This window comes from Arachis ipaensis, chromosome B10 (assembly GCF_059453495.1).
Source record: "Arachis ipaensis isolate K30076 ecotype BB chromosome B10, ASM5945349v1, whole genome shotgun sequence".
NCBI classification, from domain to species: domain Eukaryota; kingdom Viridiplantae; phylum Streptophyta; class Magnoliopsida; order Fabales; family Fabaceae; genus Arachis; species Arachis ipaensis.
The window spans coordinates 139,005,898-139,030,914 of NC_142435.1; the positions used below are offsets into that span (position 1 = coordinate 139,005,898).

Genomic DNA, 25,017 nt, shown 5'->3' on the forward strand with positions numbered 1-25,017 from the left:
ATTAAAAACTAAATTAAAATTTGATTCATAACCTTTGGAGCTAAAATCTTATTTTACTCTAAAACCTATTTATATAATCTCACCACTTTGACAACAGATTCTTTTATTTTATTTCCAAATCCCACACCTTGGACAAAGAACGAGCTCTTAAAGGATTAATATCTTTTTTATTCTTATAAATATCTTTTAAAATACTATTTATTTATATTTCTTCATTTTATCTAAAAGAAAATCTCCCCCGCCCAATCCCCAAACCCTTCCATAGAGCCAAAAAGTCCAGAATCCACAATTCGACATAGTTCAAAGAATCTTTTGATATTGGCAATTTGGCATCAAGCTCAGGCCACTTATATCCGGAAAAGAATATTATTAATTACTCGAAAAATAAAGTATACTTTCGTGTCTTACAATCTCAACTCTCAAGGTTCTTAGAATTGCAATTCGTCTTTTTATTTTTTTATTGTAGTATAAGTAATGTTTTTTAATAATGTAAAATTTTAGTATATTTTTATTTTGTATAGATATTACAAATTTAAAAATTAGATTTGTGATTTTTTTTAAATTTATAACCTGGGGGTCGAATTTGTATTCTAACACTGAAAGATTTTTTGAATATATAAATTAGACCCTTCGATTTGAATTTTCTGAATTTTTTTTGTATTTTACCTAAAATCGATCATCAGTTTTTTATCCCCACCCAAAATTGATCTTTAGTTTTTTACTCCTATCCAAATTCTGATCCATAATTTTCTATCTCCATTTAAATCTGAGCCTTTAATTTATAATTTTTAATTTAAAAAAATTATTTCTATATTTATAAAAAATACACAAATTTTTCATAACTATACATAACACGTTCCTCCAATCCATTATAAAAAAATTAGCCTTGGAATTCAGCTTATGTTCCCCATTTATTTTCATGCATATTTTCTATTCTTTTAGATATTTTACTTTTATTAAAAATTATATAAACATGTTAAAATCAGAGAAATCATTTAGTGACATGAAAATCAGAAGGAACAATTTTTGGTATCAAAGTGGGGATAAATGATAATCTATCATCTATAAAAAAAATATAATTTTGAATGTAATCCTCAAAAAATTATATTTTAAATTAATTACAAACCAAATTAGTCTTTCGTCCAACTAAAAAAAAATAATATAATTCATTCTTTAATCCTTCATTTAAGTAAGAAAATAGCCAATATAATTTATTATTATTTCTTTTAAAAACCAATTTAAAACATCTAATCTTAATTAAATTAATGCAAGCGTGATACCATTTTAACCATTAGTAGTGTTTAATTTGATGCCTGTATAACTTATTTAAATCAATTTAAATTAAGCGATTTATCTAATTCAATCCAAATAAAAAATTTAGATTTTATTTTTATAAAATTATATAAATTGAATCGAATTTTGAATTTATTTTTCAAAATAGATCGATCCTAAATTACCCAATATGATATAATATTATTATTTTATTATTATATTTAAAATTTTATTTATAATATATTTAATTTTTTATATATTTTTATATTATTTATGTATTAATATTATTTAATGAATATTTAATAAACTTAAAATAAAATTTATTTTAATTAATTTATAATTTTATTTTTATGGTAACTGTTAATTTTTTATTTATGGATTATTTAAAATTTAATGTTAAAATTTATCATGTATATTTAATTTTTTAACTTATAAAATTATAAATCCAATCTCATCCCATTCAAACTGGATGTAAATAAAATTAAAGATAAAATATATTTTATGTTTTTAAAATTTATCAAAAATTTTAAAAATATTTTTAAATTTAATTTTGTTTTAGTTTTATTCTTAAAGTTTTTTATTTGCATTAAATATACCTTTAACAACTAAACATTTTAAAAAATTTAGAATCAATCTGATAATAATATATGATAACTATGTTTGATTTATTTGTATTGAATGTTGTAAGACCCAAAATTTTTAAAAAGGTTTATTATAAACTAATTTCAAATTCAATTATTTTTGTAGCTTTAATTTCAGAAATTTCTTTATTAAAGATAATTAAAACAAGTTTTGATTAATTAAATTTAAAATAAATTAAGATCCTTATTCAATTTTATAATTATTGAGTTAATTTTTACATTTAAAAAATTATAATGTTAGTAGTTATGAAATAATAATAATTTTATATGATTTAATTTAAATAATTGATATTCTTTATAATTCAATACTTTAAGTTTTAGAAATAAAGGAAATTAATCTTAATATTTTATAATTTTAATTACAGTATTTGATTTTAAATTAATTAGTATTTTGGTACAACAAATAATATTGTAAAGTAATTTTTAAGAATTTAATTAGATTTTAAATTAATACCCTATGTCCTAATTTTATTAAAAATTACCTAACTCTAATTAAACCTAAAATTCCCAAATCAAAACCCTAATTTTTACATCTAACCCTAACCCTAATTTTCACACACACTCACCTCACCAAACCTTAACCTAGCCGCCACCCCCCCCCCCCAAAACAAAATCACAACACATACACAGCTTCAGCTGAAAAAAAAAAAAAAAAAAGAAAGAAGAAAGAAAAGAAAACGGGGAAGGGAGCCGCGGAAAAAGGAGAACGGAGAAGAAGAGGAAAGCGACGCTATAGTGAAAATCCTATAAGTGAGAACCCTTTCGAGGATGATATTCTCACTCCCCTATAGGTGTTCCCTTTTCAGGATACGGGCAAAGAAATTACGAAGAGTTTATTTTGTTTTTTGTTTATACGATTATTGTATTGTTTTAGATATTATATTTTTTCCTCGCCTTTATCTTTATACATTTTGTAAGAGGGATAGGATTTGTATTATGTAATGCTTGTAAGTCAATAAATATATATATATATATATATATATATATATATATATATATATATATATATATACATATTTTGTTAAGTGTTGTATATGATCTATGAGTATGTACTTATGTTTTCAACTAAAAGTCTTTTGAAAGGTTATACGATTTTAAGTTTTAGCCAGACTCCTATCTTAGTATTTAAATATGTTAAGAGTCGTTGTAATGTCCGAGCTATCAGAGTGCAGCCGGAAGCGTGATATTCTGATAGTGAGGATGTTACGTTATGGTATTAGAGCAGTCCTTTCCTGTAGAACATAAGGAATAGACTGACTATGCTTCAGTTGCATACTCTGGGTGTCTGTCATGTAGTATGTCTTGTTCAAATAACAAGAGTTAGAGCTTTATGCACATGACGGTCTATTGATTAATGCCGTTAGTCTTGCATTGCATACTTCCTGGTATTAAGTTTGGCCGGCTTAATACTAGTGACTTATGTATATGGAAGCACTAATGGATTATCATAGATGATATACGAGTTATAGGTAATGCGAATTGTGGGTTTTGGAAAACGTTGGGATTGAAGTTTGGAAGTCGAAGTTTTGAAGTTGGTACGAGATTAGAGGACGGATGTTAAGCACGTCGTTTTAACCCTATCCTGTTTTATAGCCTTTTTGCCGCCTTACTTTATCATCACATGTTTGAACCATGTCATCTTTTACATTGAGCCTGCCTTGTAACTTTTACTTACAATCACACCTCTACTCTTATATCTTTATACCATCTGAAAATCCTAGTATTTGAAAAACTGTATGTATATATATGCTGAGATCTTTTTGCCTTTTTCCTTAAATATGTTCAAAAGTGAAGTGTTATGAAATCTCTTTCGTTTTGTATCAATTTTCGAGGACGAAAATTTTATAAGGTGAGTAGAATGTAAGACCCAAAACTTTTAAAAAGGTTTATTATAAACTAATTTCAAATTCAATTATTTTTGTAGCTTTAATTTCAGAAATTTCTTTATTAAAGATAATTAAAGCAAATTTTGATTAATTGAATTTGAAATAAATTAAGATCCTTATTCAATTTTATAATTATTGAGTTATTTTCTACATTTAAAAAATTATAACGTTAGTAGTTATGAAATAATAAGAATTTTATATGATTTAATTTAAATAGTTGATATTCTTTATAATTCAATACTTTAAGATTTAGAAATAAAGGAAATTAATCTTAATATCTTATCATTTCAATTACAGTATTTGATTTTAAATTAATTAGTATTTTAGTACAACAAACAATATTGTAAAATAATTTTTAAGGATTTAATTAAATTTCAAATTAATACCCTATGTCCTAATTTTATTAAAAATTATCCTACTCTAGTTAAACCCAAAATTCCCAAACCAAAACCCTAATGTTTACATCTAACCCTAACCCTAATTTTCTCACACATTCACCTCACCAAATTCTAACCTAGCCGTCGCCGCCACCCTCCACCCCCCCCCCCAAAAAAAATCAGAACACACACGCAGCTTCAGCTGAAAAAAAAAAAAGAAGAAAGAAAGGAAAATGGGGAAGGGAGACGCGGGAAAGGGAGAATGGGGAAGTCACACATTCACCTCACTAAATTCTAACCTAGCCGTCGCCGCCACCCTCCACCCCCCCCCCCAAAAAAATCAAAACACACACGCAGCTTCAGCTGAAAAAAAAAAAAGAAGAAAGAAAGGAAAATGGGGAAGGGAGACGCGGGAAAGGGAGAATGGGGAAGAAGAGGAAGGTGGCACGGTGGGTGTCACTACCACCGCCGTTGCCGCTGTTGGCAAGGGAGAGAGGAGGTCCGAGAGAGAAGGAGAGCGCCGGTGGAGGAGGGACGAGCTCGCGCCATCCTCGCGAACTGCCGCTGTCTTGCGTCTGTCGTCGTCTTCACGGGAATGTGTCGGGTTGGCATTTTGAACTGACAAGTGATATCACGAGTCAATAGGATAGACATTCATCATATGTATCTATGTGACATTGTTTGGGTGTGAAACTTGTAATTGGTTTGCCTATGTCAATAATTATGTTTAACTGCTAATTGCTATACTTGATGTAACTGCTTTGTTTGTGTTTGAATCTTTCTACTTGTATTTGTAACTGAAATTGGTTGGATTGTAGTGATTTTGGATGGTGATTGAGTTGTTTAGGTCTGAGGCCGGGATTGATTATATGATGGGGCGGAAGCCGTGATTGGTTTGAGTTTTCGGTTTAGTAAAGTATGAAAAATCAAACTGGTTCAGTATTAAACTTAATGAACATATACTTGGAACAGTTTGGTCATTCATACTGTTTAGGAAAAACTTTTAATATTTGATATAAAAGGTTTTGGGTTTTGAAGAATAAATAGATTTTTCTTTTAAAAAGGATTTCAGATTTTTGAATGTAAACATTTGGTTTTTGAATCAATACATAAGGCGAATAACGATCACTGTACCCTGAAAACAGTTTTTATTTTACATATCTTATTATAGCAATTCTGTAACCCTATAGTGAGAATCCTTTCGAGGACGATTTTCTCACTTCTTTACAGGTGTTCCCTTTTAGCCAGGCTCTTCTTTTAGTATTTAAATATGTTAAGAGTCGTCGTAATGTCGAATTATCAGAGTAGCGCAGCCAAAAGCATAATATTCTTTTTTTTTTTACCAAAGATAGGAGACTGGAACCACAACCTCTTAATTGAGTATGGGAAGACTATGCCATTTGAGCTATTATTCATTGGCAAAAGCATAATATTCTAATAGTGAGAATGTTACAAATGTTATTCTTGTGAAGTTATTATTAAATTTTTTATGTTTTTTAAAAAAATTAACAGTTAGAAATATATTTAATATAAATTAAAAATTTTTTGAATAAAATTTAAATAAAATAAAATTTTAAAAGTCCTAAATTAATATTCCGTTCGGATAAAATTTTAACTCAAAATTGATCTACATGACGCTGCAAACTCTCAAACGTATTAACATAGTTATCTTATGTAAAATTAATAATTAAAAATATTAAATAATAATTTAGTGAAATATATTAAACAATAATTAACAACTTCACAGAATACTCGATTAACTGGATAACTCATTGGGTCTTTTTCCTTATTTGGCTTTGCGCTTTGTATATATGTACCACCACTCCCTCCTAAGGAAGATTCGTAGAAATATCTTCAATCTTTGCTTCTTTCTCGGTAAACCCAAGGTGGTTGCATTTCTCTTCTGCAATTCTTTTTATTTATCTTCTTGGTTTGCTTTCTCGCAAAAAATTAATCACTTTCTTGCTCAATTTTCTCTTCTAAACTTTGCTTCATCTTTGTGTGTGTGTTAAGCGTTTCAATTGTTGTTTTTTTTTCCCTTGAACAGGTGGTGTGTTAATTTTTGGGTTTGCTTCCTGGAGTTACCTCAAAATTCGACTTGTCTTTATCTGATTTGTGTGCTTTTTGGTTTCTATAATCTGAAGGATTGACTTGAAATTCACGTTTCACTGGTTCTAAAATTTAGGGTTCTTGCTTTGTTTTGCTTAGTTCTGAGGGAAAAAGAGAAAGAGGAATAAAATAGAACAATTGTGTGTTAGAAATGTCTACTATTATCTAATGATGAATTTATGTTTATTCTGCTGTTGTGGTTAGTCTTTTTGATTTTGAACTATCTAGAGTAGAAGAAATAGTTGGAACTATCAGCTGTAAACATTTACGGTTGTAATTGATTACTTCTGAACTCATAAAAAATAATTAGTATTAACATTTTTTTTCTTTTTCTTTTTCTTTTCTGACTCAATTCTCATGCTCTGATAAATGCTTGGAAAAAAATGAAGATGATACCTTTGCAGCTACTCTCTTTTTTGTTTGGAAAATCCTTTTTAAGAGGTTTTTTTTTTTTTTTCCTTTGCTGTAATTCATTAATTCTTTATTATACTTTTTGGTTTGCAATTCTGCTGTTCAAGACACCTTTTTTGTACGTATATCTGCTATGATAAAGGGTTTTGGATCTATGGCCTGTTGCTGACTATCCAAACCTGTTGAGGAAAGATGCATATTTTCATAGGTTTAATATAATTTTTTTATGAGTTGTGCTATTCTGTTGCAGAACTGAAGGATGGGTCAAGCACTTGGTTGCTATCAAGTTGACCAGTCAAATGTGGCTATCAAAGAGCATTTTGGAAAATTTGATGAAATTCTGGAGCCTGGATGCCATTGTTTACCTTGGTGTCTTGGTTACCAGATAGCTGGTGCACTATCACTACGAGTGCAGCAGCTTGATGTTCGTTGCGAAACGAAAACCAAGGTAGAGTGCTTCCTTTCCTACATTTGCACTGTTTCACGGGTCTGTTATTTAATTTGCAATTAGTAGTTCTGGTTCTCTTGTTGACATGACTTCAAATGACTTCATAAAAAATATTTGAGAAGATTTGTTGGTTGTATTTTTAATTTTTCCATTTTCTCAACTAACTGAGAATTTTGTCAATGAGTCCTTGTTAATGCATTACTGGTTATAATTGATCTAACTCATGCGCAATGAATGGTGTTTTAGTTAATTTGAGGTTGAGATGTCAAATAACTTTCTGATGCTCTTATTTGCTTCCTTGCCCTGTTCCTTACTATGATGCTCAGTTTGTTTCTTTGGATTTTATGCTGCAGTAAATTTCTTTAGTTGAAGATTTGCAAAAGATATTTTGTGTATCATTCTCAGGATTTATTTTTCTTCATTTTGAATAAAATTTTATTGTATTTTGTTAGATTTTGACTGTCATTAAATTGTTAGGACAATGTATTTGTCACTGTGGTTGCGTCCGTGCAATACCGAGCTGTGGCTGACAAAGCATCTGATGCCTTCTATAGGCTTTCAAACACAAGGGGGCAGATCCAATCATATGTTTTTGATGGTAGGTGGGGTGACTTTTCTGCTTCATTCATTCATGGTTTTCTTTTGTGGATTATTTTAATTTTTACGTGGATTATGTTCATTTCTTCAGTTATTCGCGCTAGTGTGCCAAAATTAGAGTTGGATGCGGTGTTTGAACAAAAGAATGATATAGCAAAGTCTGTTGAGGAGGAGCTTGAGAAGGTATTATTCTTTTCTACAGTCTCCTGATTCCTATTTGCTTTCTTAATATTGAGAATATTTCCTCAATAGATCAGTGAAGGTTGCAATTATTCCCTCATTAAAAGTTACTTCATCCATAATGTTTTAGGCCATGTCTACCTACGGATATCAGATAGTCCAGACCCTGATTGTGGATATCGAACCTGACACTAATGTTAAGAGAGCCATGAATGAGATCAATGCAGGTAACTATGTTTTAATCTCTCTCTGTACATTTAAATATATTTATTTGCCTTAGATTTGCTCACAAATGTGCTTCAATATATCTTTTTTATTTTTAAAAAAAGACATATATGTATGATGTCCCTTCACTGGAATTTAAATTATGTTTCTTACAATATGTTCTTCTGGGGATATTCATGATTGTCAAATTCAATTTATCATTACAATCGTGCATATATCCTGATCCTGTGTGCTTTTTGTTCAACAGCTGCTAGACTGAGGGTGGCTGCAAATGAGAAAGCTGAAGCAGAAAAGATTCTGCAAATCAAGAAAGCTGAGGGAGAGGCAGAGTCCAAATATCTGTCGGGACTCGGTATAGCTCGCCAACGCCAGGCCATTGTGGACGGGTTGAGGGACAGCGTCCTTGCATTCTCTGAAAACGTGCCTGGAACAACGGCCAAGGATGTGATGGACATGGTACTGGTGACTCAGTACTTTGATACTATGAAGGAAATCGGTGCATCTTCAAAGTCCTCATCGGTGTTCATACCTCACGGCCCTGGTGCAGTGAGGGACATTGCTACGCAGATTCGAGACGGCCTCCTTCAGGGAAATGCCTCACAGAACTTAATTTAAAGCTTTTGCCAGGAATGGTAAAAGTGACAAGATAATGTGCATGTTAGTTTTTCTTTCCGGGTGAATACTCATTGTGAATGCTTGGTGTCTATGCTTATATTGTTTTATAAAATAGTAAGGAGTGAATAGGAGAAAGTATAGTATGCAATAACATATGCTTATATTCAATTTTGAATGTATAGTTTGATGACAATCATATATCAAAATTGCTTGGCAATCGTATTATTATTATTATTGTGAAAGGCTTCTTGCAAGAATTACTTTAACTGAAGAAGTGCTATTTTAAGTCTCTCAGTCATACAGCACTGAATCACCCCTTTGTTGAAATTTGCAATTGAAACTTTTGTTTTTTTTAATGTTAAAGGAGATTTCTGACCAAGTCACTAGGCAAGTAGACATTTATTATCTTCCTCTAGTTGTACTAATATTTTTTCAGTTTTTCTAATTTTGTGTTTTAGTGAGTCAATCCTTATCACCTCAACTTCTTTCTAGTGGAAACGACAATGGTGATTTAATTCATTCTTATCACACAATGTTAAGGAACGACTTGTCAATGTTAGCCATAAGGAAGAATACATATTTATAATTAGGAATCCACTTAAAAATGATAAAATACCATTGACTTAAAGTGCAATAAGTAACATGATTACATTGGTGAATTTCGTAGAAACTTGAATAGTAAATTCGTGGATCACGAATTCCGGTGTATTATTACATTAAAAGAACTGTTATTAATAAGAAAGAAAAAAATTGGTGGAGAGTTGAATTGGATAAAAAAGCGAAGATTTTTATTAAATTTACAAGAAACATGAGCATTTTGATAAAATTTTTTGGAAAATTTTTTTACTAAAAAAAATAATCTTTACTTTTTACAAAATATCATTTTCCACCGTAACATTATCCAAAAAAATGGAGTACTATTTGAACATGTTTAAATAAATATATTTCAGTGACGTAAATGCAATTTTACTATTAGAAATATATCTTTCTTGCTGTTTAGCATTTTGGAAATACCATCCCAAAGAATATATGTTCAAACATCATGTCTCATTCAAAACCATTGCTAGAGACAAAATAATCCATTATAAGAAAAACTAATTTAAATTTATTAGGTAACTTGTTGGATCCAGTGTTTGTCACTACGGTGAAAAGATTGCATCCCGTTTACTTAATTGGCAGGTACATAAAATTTAAGGGTATCATCAGTACCGTTACCTTGTTAATAACTTCTTTAAAATTTATAACTTTTATATATTATTAAGTCCATTGAATATTTTCAATATCAATATTCATATACAAATAAGTTTACCTAAAATTTTTTGCATGTTTCATTCAAAATTTACAATTTTACAATCTATATGAATAAACGAAAAAGGGCATAGATAATATAGTTTTATTTAGCTGGTTTCAAAATTTATCGAACCAATGACAAAACAAAAGTTGCTTTGTTTTTGTAACAGCATTTGCTTCCCTATGTTATGAGCAGATGCGAATATGCATTGATTCTTAGGTGGTTTCAACTTTCAACAGACAACTTTGGATATGGCCATATTTGCCTTTGGTTTCATCTATTGACAACACTAGCATGCAAATATTATTATTAACATAAGTACATTGGAAGTAGGGATGACAATGGGTAGCCAAGGGACGGGCACTCTCCCTCGTTTTCCATTCTCGTTTTTTTTCTATTTTCGTTACAAGTCTTCATTTATTATTATTTTTTTTTTGCGAGAGAGGTATCCGTAAATATTAAATTTTAAAAATAAAAAAAGATCACGATAAAATTTTATACGATTCAACTAAAATATATCAAATTAAAGACAATCCAAATACATTCAACATAATAACATAAACTCAAAATCTTCCACATATAAATTTAAATAAAACAAAATAAAAAAGTTTTTAACATAGTATCATAACAAATCTTGATCAACGATCATAGCTCGGTGCTAATACTCTCTCCTATAATAATACAAATTTGAATAATTAATTAGTACAAATTTAGATATTATTCACATCATTAATTTATTTCTAAATAAAAAAATTAAATATATAAGAATTTCAGAGTTTCACGTTAACTTGTATATATATATAATATTTTAGTAATTTCATATTAGCGGAGATTTAGCGAGTACCCATGGGGTGGGTACCTCAATCCCTGTCTCCGTTCCTGTGGGGATTTTGCGGGGGTCCCCATTTTGCTCGTGTCACGGATTTTTCTTACGGATTCAGGTTTTTTGCCATCCCTAACTGGAAGTTACAAAAACCACCGTTAATTAGTTAGAATCTTGATTTAATTATTAAAACATTTTGATATTATAATTTTGAACAAGTAAATCAATTATAAAAAATTCTACTAAGTAGAACAATTTCACGATTTCATGTTTTATGTGTTGAATTTATTGTTATGATTTTACATAAAATCTTGATTTTCGCTACCTCGTCCTTGCATGTAATTTGGTGGTTCTTTACCTAGTTTCTTAACCAAGAATTCGGAAATTTGAACATCATCTTGGACATAAAAAAACATCTTTATTGTGTCCTTACAAAACTAAATCTTATTAGCATTTTGGAACATAATTCTATACAGTTGTCAGATATGTCCAAATTATTGATTTAGGAGAATCATTTCACTAATTGATAATATTTTAACTTTTGTGTAGATTTGCTATCCAAGTTTTAAAATGAGGTACTTAATCTAAACTACATGAAGAGAAATCATTATGAATAATAAATTGAAATTAGTGTTGATGCACCGAGACTAACAATGCATCAAAAATAAATTCCAATGAATTCATAACATATTTACAAAATAAGAATTAAAGAAACTATGCCTTGCCCCTTCAGTGTAGTTTATCTTTTTAAGCCACAAAATTGATACCTAAATATCAATGTCTTACTATTACGGAATAAAGAATCAGAAGAAAAGAGGGCCATCACTGCATGATATACAAAAATGAAGGCAAATTTTCTTGGGACCCAACTCGAGGCCTATGAATATGATGTTTTATTAGCAAGTGAAAGTGCCAGAAAGCGTTAATGGTTCATCACATGCAAATATGCAATGACAGCTACACCTGATAAGCACAATTGAAATAAATGCAGCGGTAGTTGTGGAAAAACAACCAGATACAGATCTCGCAGGTCAAAACCTCAAATATTGAGCATCAATTCTCAGTTTAACAAACGAGGGCTTGCAAAAGCTACCATTTGGTTCATAGAAATAATCTAGTACTTATTTATACACGTTGAATTGCTCAACTGCAATCAAAATACCATGGACCCTTCTTCCAAGAGAAACAACCACAAGAAAATGATTCAGTCTGACAAACAAACTAATTGCTTCCTAAAATGTCTATCTTGCCATGATGGCTCAAAATCCCTTAGGGTTTGAGAGCCAAACCCAATCCAATCTTGGCACTCTGCTCGAAAGACTTGGTGTCGACCTCCCCGGAAATGGTGAAGAATGATTTGGGACGCCACTCATGCTGGATAAGGGCATGTGCCTTGCCGGAGTGGTTGATCCGAGCCTTCACTGTGGTCAAGGGGTCTAGTGCATGCTGGCTGCCAAGTGTGAGGGTGTTCTTATTGGTTGAGAAACTGTGAGTCACCTCGGCACCAAACGCAGTGTTGTTCAAGGGGTTGACTAAATGGTAGTATGACGCATTCAGGGTATCGCCTTTGTCAGTCCTGCATACAAGAAATCATAATACCACTGCATATCAGTACATACAATAAATCAGTTCAAACATCCATAAATAGGAAAGTACTATAATAAAGCCTTGTTCCACAGGAAGCCATTGAAATACAAAAACATACAAGTCCGAACAATGGGGATGGGAGATGCTAAAGCAGGGACCTTGATTGAGCCCACAATGTTAAATAATCAGCTGTGGATTAAGTTATAAGAGTATTTTCTAAAAAATAATGTGAAAAAGCAAGCTAAGAAAAACTTGTATTAAAGACTAGCTTCAAAACTCCCAAGCACTTAGATGTAAAAGGCTAACTGTAGGGGTTGGGACGAAACAAAAAAGAACATGGATAATGAAGAAACAATCACTCACACAGTCAAAGAGGCAACCAAGTCAGCTTTGGTGAAGTTCACTCCAGCATTGTATTTTGTGAACTCCCCAATTTTGGTGTCGTAAGAGAGCTCAGAACCAATTGCAAGTACGTCAGTCCCTAAAACACCAGAGAAGTTAACAATTGGATTTGCAGTGAGCCCAACACTGGTGCTTATTCCAGAATAGCCATGCACATACTGAACTTCCACCTGTTCACCAACACAGACAAAACTCAACTTATTGCCAATGAAATATATAGTTCAAGGTTTAGTATAGTTTCAATGAGTTCATTTCTTAAATTTTATAATCCACTCGTCTATGGAGATGTAAGGTTTACACTGCAAATGAATGTCTTACCTTTCCAGACCTTTGATCAGGAATTCTGAAGTTAAAGATGGTTTTGAGACCAGGAGCAGGCTCATTAACAGTGATGGTTGTGAAGAGCTGAAACGCAAAAGCATGATTAACATTAGTAAAGCATACATAACAGGTAAGTCCTGAATTGGGTTTCAAGAAAATTGACAATAGCAGCTACGAGCACACTATAATTAAAGTTTATATTGCCCAATATCAACCTCCCGAAAAGTGCATTAATATTGTCCAAACAGGGCACCCAATTAAAATACAGTGTCAAGATGGTAAACCACAGTTTTTGATTGCGGATGGCGGCTCATGGCGGTGACCCAAAAATCCGCCATAAAATAATAGCGGATGGCGTTGTGGAAAATGGCGGAAATGGGATTACCTAAAAAGTGCATATATATGTACAAAAAAACATGTAGAAAAATTGCAAATATAATAAACTATAAAATCTAATCTATATAATCATTTTTCTAGTCATAAGACATCCAATTAATGCAGCAAATATAATAGAAAATTCAGCAAATAAACATAAGACATGGAACATAAAAACTAAAAACTTAAAAGAAAGACCAAAGCCATTGTCTCATCATGTCTTTAAACTAAAGAATGATGAAATAAACCATCTAAATTCTAGCTCTCATAAACTTGGTTCCTCCTTTGGAGCTGCAGGTTGTTTCCTTTTTCTATTTTGTTGTCTTCTCCTAGTATTTTTCGTAGGCTCATTTCCCCCCATTGCTTCAATTCTACTGGAACGGACAGCAGCTGCAGGATGAGCAGGAGCAGTGCCAGCAGCATGACCAGCAGAGGCAGAGGCAGGGGCAGGGGTATTAGAATCAGGGGCTGGTCTGGAAGTTGACATAGTGAACTAAACTGAACGGGAAAAAATTGGAGGAAGAGAGGTTTATGAGGGAAGAGAAGGAGACGATGAACTGAACGAACAACGAAGAAAAAAAGGGAATGTATGTAACTACGAACCAGAAAGAGGGGGAACTGTGGTGATGAGCGACGGCAACCACCAGCGGCGACAGGTGGCGACCACCGACGATGGGCGGCGACGAACAGCGACAGGCAGCGGCGAAGATCGGCGCTGACGGCAGGCACAGAGAAGAGAGAACAGAGACGGAGAGCCATTTTTTACGTGAATAAGAGAGGAAGAGAAGTTTTTGAATAACAGAGGCTAATTAGGGTTACAGGTATCACTTAGGGTTTCCTAAATTACCCAATTACCCCCAATTTTTTTCAAAAAATCCGAAAATCCCCGCCATTTCCGCCATTTCAATGACGTTCCGCCATGGCGCCACCGCAATTGCGGCCGCCTTTTCACCCGCCGTGAAAACCACGTTGCGGTGGCCTCTGTATGGCGGCGAGGCCAAATTCCGCCACGCCATACCACCATGGCGCCGCCATAACCGATATTTTAAAACACTGTGGTAAACATAACACAATAAGATAAATAATACCCCTTGAATACCCTTGAGTATTTCATTGCCCCAGTGCTTGTACTTGAATCAAATTTTAACAATAGAGAGTATTTGACATACTTGCTACAGGAAAATTTCAATAGTTATGTAGACAGAAACATAGTATATTATATGGCTGTCAGAGTCGACTCAAGCCATCTCAGATCATGGAAACTGAAATCAAAATCAGACTATCAGTGGGAGGAAAATAAAAGTATTTTTCATTTAAAAATGATAGTCAATGGAATGCAAAGAATTCACTTCAACAACAGCCTGTGAGTAACCAAAGCCCTCGAATTACAATTTAAAATGAACTACATTCAATTATTTGTTTAGTAAAACTGAATATTGGTGTCAGCAAATTGGATAATTAGTTGCAAACATTGTATGGCCCTTTAAGCATGAATCACTAACTAAATGTTAAGGGCTTCATTAGACTGTGTAAACGTTGATCCACTAAACAAATCAGAAACCAGACAATAGAGAGAATAAAGTAACGAAAAGAAAAGAATAGAACATCCAAACAAGAGAACTCTGCGCTTACATTAGAATCGGTGTCAACTTTGATGTCAGTGGTGACATTCTTGTTCTTCAACTGAGTGTTAACTTCAGCCATAAATAGTTCATCTCTCTTGATCCCTGTTGATGTTATAGCCTGCAGCAAGAGAAGAGTACCAAATAATAAGGTTCCATTTTCATTCCAAGTAACCAAAACTATCCTCCAATTAAGTCACCCCAACACATTACATTACATTTCATTTCAATGGTAACCCACAACACCACATCATTGCTATCACAGTAATGCATCCGAAAACAATACAAACCACAGAACAATACCCTAACGAAGAGAGAAATACCTAAACTATACACAATCATGTTCAATATAACAGTCATTTCACCTACTCCATTACAACTCGAGCATCATACAGACCAATATGGAAGAAATTGAATCCAGCTCAATCAAATTGAAAATGAAGTCAACTATAAATAAATAAAAACACTCACAACTCCAGTGGGTGAGTAGGTGGTGACGGTGAACTTCTGATCAGTGTGGTAATCCTTGAACAGCAGATCTACATCAAACAAAAGACAAAGCAAATAAAAGAAAAAGAAACGAATTAAAAATCAATAAATCAGACACTGAAAAATTCCATAAAAAAAAAAACGATTAGCTTGTTAGAAATAGAAAGAGTGAAGGTACCTCTGGCTTTCTTTCCAATGTCAGAGTAGAGACCTGGACCCTTAACCATGGCTGCTGCTGCTTCTTCTTCTTCACAGATCTCAAATTGGGAAACGGAAAGTGGAAAGAGGAATCGAATAACAAGAGTGGGCTAACGGTGGAGATGAAAACCCTCCGCGGAAATTTATATATATATGATAATTAAATAAGATAATTCCCCCAGCCAAAACCCTAATTTCGGGGTTTTTTCTTTTCTTGGGTTTTTTAGAAAACTATCGGACTTTTTTTAATCTCAATATAATTAAATCTTTTACTGAATTTTATAACTTTTTTTTGCTATAGTTTGAATTGTTGCATAAGGATTTATATATCTCAAAGTTTAGACACTTTTTTCCCGAAGGTTTTAATTTTTAAAGCATAATGTAACCGTGGGATTTTGAAAGGAGGGTTCGCTTTGGATAATTGTGACCGTCGGATGTGATGTAACTCATTTGGGTTTCATTTTAAAATTAAAAGTGATCATTGATTATATTCAGAAATTATTTTTAATATAAAAGTAAAGATGGTATTTTAGTTGAATATTGATATTTAAATTTAAAGTGTATTACAGTATTGTAAAAATATTTAACATGTTCCTCACGTATTTTAAGTTTTAACACATCATTCCGTATGTTGGTTAGCATATTACCACGTGTTCAACACGTTCTTCACGTATTGATTTTTTGTCTACAAAATTTATCAACCTATAATTACTCTAAATAATTTCGTTTCTAATAAAAACACCAATATTTTTTTATATAAACAAAATTAATCGATTATATTATTACTTTTTTTCCAATGAAGGATAGGATGAAGAGGTTTAAAGGGCTTAATGAACAAATAATAGGGCTACATGCCAATTCAAAATTTTCATTTTGCTCTCGTTATTTTTTCCTTTTCCTCCAAGCTAGTTTAAACAGAATTAAACTTTTTCTCTTCAAAAAATGGATTGTTTCTTTTTCTCCAAGATAGTTTAAACGGAACTTAAAAATTAAAAGAAAAACATGGTTTGTTTCTTTTCCTCCAAGCTGTTTTCAACCAATTCAACATGGTTACATATAGGATTTGTACTATTTTTTTTAACTAGATTCCAACAATGATATCAATTTAGTATTTTTAAATAAAAGGTTATCTATGACATAAAGTTTTATGAGAAAAATTTAGATATTAAAAATACATGATATTCATTTAGTCCTTGAAAATATTTTACTTAAATTACTTTTAAAAAATATATGATTCTATTTGATATTTTTTCTGACAACTTATTCATTTTTTTTTATATGTTATTATTTTTAAAGATGAAATTAGTTTCATGTGTATTTTTGAGAGACTAAATTTATTGTTTACAATTTTTTTTAATATGTTGACCTTATTGGATAAAGTTGGCAAATAAATTATAACCCATTTCCATTTAATTAACTCCAGCTGGTTCTGAGAAGAATTGGGGTGGAGGAAGGGGAGAAAGAGATGAATGAAAGTATTCAAGCTAGATCAAGATTGGTCCAAGAGACCAAGACATCTAAGGCCCAACACTCGTCTAAAAAGTTGCATCCAGTCAAGGTCCAGTTTACCTAGTTGAATTTCTACAAAAGTTAACTAACTTAGAGTGGTTTAGTTTATTTGTCCACTTGATTTAGGAACGATAAAACAGGTTAAATTTATTGGGCTAACCCGACAATCCACCAAAAAAAGGGCTGGATTAGAATTTCCAAACTCCCAAATTAAAAAAATTCGTCAAACCCATATAACTAACTCTACAGGTTTTGGTAGGATGAGATGGGCTAACTTGTTGGACTAAATAAATTTTTTTTTTAAATAATAGAGCAATTAGTACGACAAAATTTAATAATTATATAATTTTTAGATGTATTTTTTATTTTTTTTGTTATTAATATATGCTTAAATTATGTGATTTATTTTTTAAAATAAAAAATTTTATTGACGGATATTATTACGAATAATTCTATTGAAGTTAAAATTTTAAAAGAATATAATAAAAAAGATGTATTGTAATTTGATTATTTTTTATTTAGATTTTTTTTAATTATATTTTATATTACTTTTATTAATCTAAAAAAGAAATTTAAGCATATTAGTCGGCCAATCTACCATAAAACGAGACGGGCTAGCATTTTAAATTTGGCGGAATAGGATGATTCGTTTTTAGGACGGATCTTAGCGGAACAAGACAGATTATTCGTTTTGCCACTCCTAACTTGAGTAAATATAAGATGTTTAAAGTCCATTTTATATATACAACAACTCATTAACAAGATAATTTAGCAAATTCTTAAATAAAATTTAGATTTATAATTCTAAGAATTTCTCATTTTGAGAATGTAAATCTAGATTTATATGAATAACTATTTTATTTTTCACAGAGGAACACAAATATTATTTATTAAATCCTAACTCCTCAATTTTATAAATGTTAGAACGAATCAATAAATATTTATAAAACCAACATACTTTACACCTCCTATATACATTCTAATTTTAGTATAGTAGTCCCTTGTAAAGTCCCATTTAAAGTTCGGAAAATACATCTCAACAAATATATAAATGATAATATACATACACAAAAACCCTACATGTCATTTCTCCATTCTATGCTTTAGAGAAAGATAAAGAGAGATTTGTTAAGATTGAATAGTAATTAAACATATTTAATCATATCATATATTCCCTAAAATTTGTACTCTCATATATCTTCCTCCATGGTTGTAGCTTTCTCAATGCTCGATGACACCATATCTATCATACTGTACTTCTTTCTCCAAGTGATTGTAACTTGTAACCAAGATGATGAATAATGCACCATTGCAAAATCTGGTATATCTATCTAACTTGTGTAATTTGTTAATTTAAGTTCACTTGTTTCTCTCTTCTCTGTTCTCTCTGACTATGAATCAATAGAGACAATATACAACCATATAAACTGCTATCTCACACCAATTTTTCATCTCCTTGTAATAATTGCTCCAATTATAGTGATAACATGAGGTAGTAGGTCAATGCCACCGGCAAGGCAACAAGCATTCCTAGTAACACTCTGATTGCCACACCAAACACAAACGTCAAAGATTTTAGTTTTGATATACTAATAATATAATCATTTTTTAGAATTTTATCTAATCAAAGTCATTAATAAAGTAAATATCCAATTTGGTCATTAATTACTTTTTGGTAGAACAATTTCATTCCTAACTAAACTAAATTACATCTTAGTCTCCAACCATAAAAAAAAAGTAATATTTCAGTTCGAATCGGTTCTTATTAGTCCAACAATTTAGTCCTTAACAAATTTTAATCGTCAAATCAATTTCTAAACTTTCATTTCATTAAATAAATAATGAAAAGATTGATCTGAATTTTTTTTTTAAAAAAATTGGACATTGTTATGCCTATATTAAATAACGACAAGAACTTATTTGTGCAACCTTTTGAAAATTTAGAGACTAATTTTGTGATTAAAATTTCTTGAGAATTAAAATATGTGGTTAAAAATTTTTTTAGAGACCGATTTAAAATATTATTCTAAAATTAAAAATAAGATGCATTAATCCTTCTATCATCTCACATTATTGAAAATTAATTTGTCTCACATTTTTGTGGTTGGAGACATGTTGTTGCGTTATTTAATTAATATTCAATTTATCAAATTGTGGAAGTTATGGGTTGCATGAAGTATATATTAGAACAATAGAACTTACCCTGTGCTTAAAACTGAAGGATTAACATTATACTCTTTGGCAAAAACAAAAGGAACAATTCCTTGGGGTAGAGCTGCCTGCACATGTAAATAATCACAATTTCATGGTCAACATAATTTCACTGATTAGAAAATCAAAGACAAATTAAAGATTAATACAATAATAATAAAGTGTACCTGAACAATTGCCACTTTCAATGATGTACCCTTTAATCCGATCATGAGGGAGGCCAAAGCCATTAGAGCAGGACCAGCAAGAAATTTTAGCCCTAATGCAACCATTGTCATCCTTGGACCACATGCTATAATGCTTGAGCGTGATGCCATAAATAGACCTAAGTTCCAATCATGAAATAAATAAGACAAATTTTTTTCGAATTTAATTTTGATGCACTGTCAGTATAAAATAGTTTTACATTCAATCGTGTAAAGTCACATCAGCAAAAATAATTATTTTTTACATTAACTACGTGAATTGTCATAAAAATATAATATAATTAAATAATTATATAAAATATTTTACATTATCAGTCTATCAAATTAATTTGTTTGTATAAGCAAAAAATATTACATTGATCATGAAGTTCATACTAACTAAACGTCTCAAATATTATTATGCTTTTTAAAAATGTTTGAATTTAAGTTTAAAGGGGGAAAAAAACTCTTACCTAGGCTGAATGCTGCCATACCTAGACCCCCATTGGATAATATTGTTATTGATTGGTTAATAACATCTGGTAGATTCACTTCCCACCTGGAACAGAATTTCACAGTTACCCTAATTTAATTTATGTCTAATAATAAATGATCAATGAACATAGAAAAATCTTCAACTTTATGGTGAGTAAGTTAGACAAATATTCTGTCTATTCCACTCTAATAATTCATTTTAACCTTTTCTAATTTCTTACATGCATGTTTATAAATTAATATATATGGATATGAATTATTAATGTATAAAAAAAAATCAAAGTGATTTATAATGGAATTAATTACCTGAAGTGTATGCATGACCAAATAAGACCAATTAAAGTTGCATGGGTATTAGGGTTTGTGATTAACTCCCTTCCCACTGTCATAAGAATCAACATTATCTTCTTTTTTCTGTCCCTCCCAGCAGGTGCTGCTTCTTCATCTTCCTCTTCCTCTTCTTTTGGTTGTAATTCCTGAGAATTCTCTGTTTCTCCTTTAAGCAGAAAACAAGAAGGGAGAGAAAGCAGAAAAGAAATTACACCACTTTCATTGAACAAAATAAAATAAAATGTATAATCATAGTATAATATTACTTATGGGAATAATTTTGTAACAATTTTTGTACCATAAAATAACTTCATGTTTGACTGCAGAGACAATAGGGTAATTTATAAACATTGATTCTATTTTAGAGGAATAAGTCTTGAAACAGAATCTAATTGAAAAATAAAATAAAAATTTATATGTAATTGTCTTTATGTAAAATTATTAATTAGAAATCGTTAAATTATTTAACTTATTTAACTAAATTGTTATCTAATAATTTTCAATTATCAATTTTACATAAAAAAAAACAGCTATATGTGAATATTTATAAAAAAAAAACAGACAAGAAAAAAGAAACTTAAGAAACAAATAGTTTTGCCTTTGGCCCCACTTTTGTTTTAATAGGTTACTTCAGTTGACTGAACAAGAATAAATTATCAAAGTTGCCTATGCTTAAATATTAAAAAAAAAAACATAAAGGAAGGGTATATGAAATATGAAATCTCAAATAAAACAAAGTCAGTTTTGGATTTAGGTTTTGCTAAGTATGAGTGACAATGACAAAGGTGAAAAATATTAACAAATGAATATATCTTTTTGTTTTTTAATTGTTATTTTAAATCTTACCATCAAAATTTTAAATTTCATTGATTAAATAATGTAAATTAATATCATCGAACTGTGCTACTATCTTAAAACTCAAAAAAGAGTCTAAAAAAAAAAAAACCCATAAAAACACAAAGTAGGCAAATTTAAGCGGCAAATTAAATACCTATGGGTTGTGATGGTGGTGGTGGTGGTGGGGTGTCAGGCATGGTCCTGGCCGGAATGGCGGCATCGAGTTCATGAAGAAACAAGAGCAAATTATACCAGATGAGGCTCTGAAGGACAATAATCTGTGGAAGAAGAAGAGCAGCATCATCTCTATACATAGCCTTCATGAGAGGAATCCCAAGGATCAAAGTGTTGGGAAGTGTTGACAATGAAAGACCAGTTATGATCCACTTTAACCCTCCTCTGCCACTAACCTTAATGATTATTGTTAATGCCAAAAATGCAAGCAATTTCTGAACAAAATCAGCATACATTAGCTTCAGGCTCATCTTGTAGAAGTTGTTGGAAGAAATAACTTGAAATGATAACAAGGGCACTGAGAATTTTGCAACAAATTTGTTTATCCCTGAGCATTGTTCTGGAGTGAAGATTTTCCACCATTTAACAGAAACATAGGCTAATATCATAGTAACATATAATGGGACAGTGGCTGTTATTACATGATAAACATCTTCTAAGGAAATCATGATGATGATGATGATGATGATGTCTTAACTGTTTGAAATATGTTAGGACATATATAAACCTTAATAATAAGCTATCTAACATTGCTTTTTTTAAGAATTGTATTATTAGTGAGATATAGAATAGAATAATCTGTTTTATGAGATGCTTCTTTTTTCATAGTGACCTATCAGGCTCTCTTATATTCTCTAGCAGCCTTAATAATGACCACTTTGCTTTACTAGGCCATAACATTAAACAAAAGAATTGCCCCTCTTTGGTAATTAGATTTTAATAAAGTAATTTAATTTCTGACTTTTTTTTTTGTGATTTTGCAGCCATAAGTTATTTATGTAAATCAAAATATTCTATAAATACAAAAAATCTGATAGTATGTATGTATATACATTAATATATATATAATTAATTTAGGTTGGTCGAGTGGTTAGCTCACTTGTTCATTTAAGCAAGTGTCAGAAGTTTGAATCTCGTCTTTGTATGCAGCTGTCCAGTTAGAAGATGTCGTAAGAAATTAAAATATACATTTATATACATTATTTTATATATTTTTTAATAACATAATCAATCACTAAAAATAATTAAATATTTTACGATAAAATAATAATCAAACCTGTTATAATAACATAATTGAACTTTTTTATAATGACATAATAATTTTCTTATAAACACTAAATATATATTTCTTTACAAAAATAAAATTGATAGTTAATTTTTGGATGTGAATTTATATTCATATCTTGCCATTTTCAATGTGCAATAAACAAACAACTAACATGGAATGTCAGCTTGGTGTTTTGTGATATAATAACGAATCTCTTTTTTTTTTCAATCAATAAATAAAAAATGAGGGCATTTGTGTCACACGGACAAAGAGAAAAAAAAAAAGAATAGATTCCCTATTTAATCTCTTGTAATAATCAAGAAATGTCTTTCAGTTCATACTTCATAGGTTCTTAAGAAAATATATAACTGAAGCATGAACAATAACAAATAAAATATCCGAATTTTCAATCAGAATTTTTATGTTTAATCATAATGTATGTTACTAATTGAAAACTCATATATTTGTTATTTTTCCTGCTTCATGTATTATTATTTGGATTTAATAGGACTCTTACAATGCAGAGAAAGGAGAATACAGAAGTGAATTGCGAGTGAAGTAATGAAAGACTTTGTTAATTAAGAACCATTATACGAAGAAGAATAATTTGTAGTTTTTGGTCAAAAGTGTGACAATAAGTGTTGTGGCAGGGAATTTTGCCACAAGAGACTCCTAATCACCTTTTTTTTTTCTTTCTCTTTTCAAGATTGCCTCAAATCTATCTAAAGTAATGATGATCACATGATTAATATGTTGGCCATGACCTATCAAAGCAGTTGTACATCTAGTTGAGTTCAAAATTTAGTACTCTCTCTCACAAAACTTTACTAACTTAAGAAGAAAAGGAAAAAGAAATTGAAGGAGAAGGATAGTGTGTGGTCATGACCTCCGGCACCGAGGACCTGCTCCGGGAGACCGCCAATAAACCGAACGGATTAGGAGCGAGAATTGAGGTACCCATTTTACGGAGAATCATAAAAAAATTTTACTTAAATATCTTTATATATATATAAGTCGTGTAAGTAATCTTAATTCATTTTATTTTAAATTATATGTTACAAATTTTATATGTATTATTATATTAAATTTATGTTTGATTTAATATATTTAGTTGAATTATATAGGATTTTATTATGGTTGTATTAATTTTAAAAAAAATATAAAACTTAATATCTACATATACTCGCGGATATATGTCTCCCCTTGCAGGAAGAAATAAATAAGAACTCGTGACAGAAATGAGACAGAAACAGAAGTATTTTACTAAATGGAGAAGGAGGGTAGGGGATAAATCTCTTTCTCTGTGGAGATTCATTGCCATCCCTAAATATAAGAGAGAAAAATTCAAACAAAATATCAAATTTCAGTAGAATTGGACGAGAATTTTTTAGTACTAATACTAATCCAAAGAATGTAGACTCAGGGAGTAAAAAAATCAGATTGTAGAGGAGGTTCAGGGGTTGTAGGAGTTGGATGATACATAATGATATTTTGACGATCATATATAATGAAAAGGCATTTAAAATTGAAGTAGGCAATATACAAAAGCATACTGAGACATAAAGCGACCAATCTATTCTGCTAGAAAACGTCACAAATAAGGTAGAATTTAGATTTAGTGAAGGTATTAAGGGACTAGGGAAAAAAGGTAGAGGTGGAGGATGAGGCTAGAAGTGGAAGCAAATGGCCATGAAAAAAAAAAAAAAAAACTCAACACATGTGGTACCATACTCAAAGCTAAAAGGATAACTTCTAGTAATATAGGGGATGGGAATACTAAGAAGATATGTTACAAATAGAGCTGAAGAAGTGGAGGATGTCAACCCAAAATTAACACCCGGTGTAGGATTTGAAAAGGTCAGGCGGTCTGTCAAGAGCTTGTAGTCTGGTCTGTCCTGACCTGTTATCAAATAGACACAGGTTTAGACTCTTGTAAAAGTCTTAATATATTAATATGTCAGACTTATGTTTATTAATTAGTCTTATTGACCTGTTAACATATAATTAAATATATAAATAATTTTTTATTATTAACAAAATTATTAAATATTTTAAATTTATTATATTTTATTATAAATATTTTTGTATATTTTAAATACTTTAAAATTTTAAAAATTCTTATAAATATTAAATATATATGATATATTACATATAAATATTTTTATTAAAAAATAATATTTTTATTTTTATAAAAAAAATTTATCAGACTTTTTAACAGGTTTCAGGTCAGGTCAAGTTTAGTACTTTTAAAAAAAATCTATAACAAGCTGCAGATCAAGTTCAGACCAATTAACTACAT

At 30.6% G+C, this 25,017-nt stretch overlaps 3 protein-coding genes across 5 annotated transcripts; 1 reads left to right on the forward strand and 2 right to left on the reverse strand.

Annotated features, from left to right (window-relative positions):
• Positions 1–5,891: 5,891 nt before the first annotated feature.
• LOC107622408 (hypersensitive-induced response protein-like protein 2) lies at positions 5,892–9,003 on the forward strand. Of its 3 annotated transcripts, none has more exons than XM_016324286.3 (6): positions 5,892–6,062; positions 6,947–7,144; positions 7,622–7,742; positions 7,833–7,924; positions 8,052–8,148; positions 8,394–9,003. In XM_016324286.3, exons 2-6 carry the CDS (start codon positions 6,956–6,958, stop codon positions 8,759–8,761), a joined length of 867 nt encoding a protein of 288 aa, XP_016179772.1. In that variant the 5' UTR covers positions 5,892–6,062; positions 6,947–6,955; the 3' UTR covers positions 8,762–9,003. The 3 variants fall into 3 exon arrangements, with proteins under 3 accessions (XP_016179772.1, XP_088340200.1, XP_020969043.1); XM_088484074.1 differs by having other exon boundaries at positions 6,051–6,726; XM_021113384.2 differs by lacking the exon at positions 5,892–6,062 and adding an exon at positions 6,071–6,223.
• Positions 9,004–11,872: 2,869 nt separating this feature from the next.
• LOC107622410 (outer plastidial membrane protein porin) lies at positions 11,873–16,215 on the reverse strand. Its single transcript, XM_016324288.3, has 6 exons — positions 15,850–16,215; positions 15,654–15,721; positions 15,193–15,303; positions 13,183–13,269; positions 12,826–13,034; positions 11,873–12,451 (listed from the first exon to the last, which is right to left on the reverse strand). The coding sequence occupies exons 1-6, from the start codon at positions 15,896–15,898 to the stop codon at positions 12,145–12,147; spliced, it is 831 nt and encodes a 276-aa protein (XP_016179774.1). The 5' UTR covers positions 15,899–16,215; the 3' UTR covers positions 11,873–12,144.
• Positions 16,216–18,356: 2,141 nt separating this feature from the next.
• On the reverse strand, positions 18,357–22,192 carry LOC107621625 (putative auxin efflux carrier component 8). The gene is made up of 6 exons (XM_016323659.3): positions 21,591–22,192; positions 20,576–20,765; positions 20,248–20,333; positions 19,757–19,914; positions 19,581–19,657; positions 18,357–18,919 (listed from the first exon to the last, which is right to left on the reverse strand). Exons 1-6 carry the CDS (start codon positions 22,117–22,119, stop codon positions 18,853–18,855), a joined length of 1,107 nt encoding a protein of 368 aa, XP_016179145.1. The 5' UTR covers positions 22,120–22,192; the 3' UTR covers positions 18,357–18,852.
• Between the last annotated feature and the right edge of the window lie 2,825 nt (positions 22,193–25,017).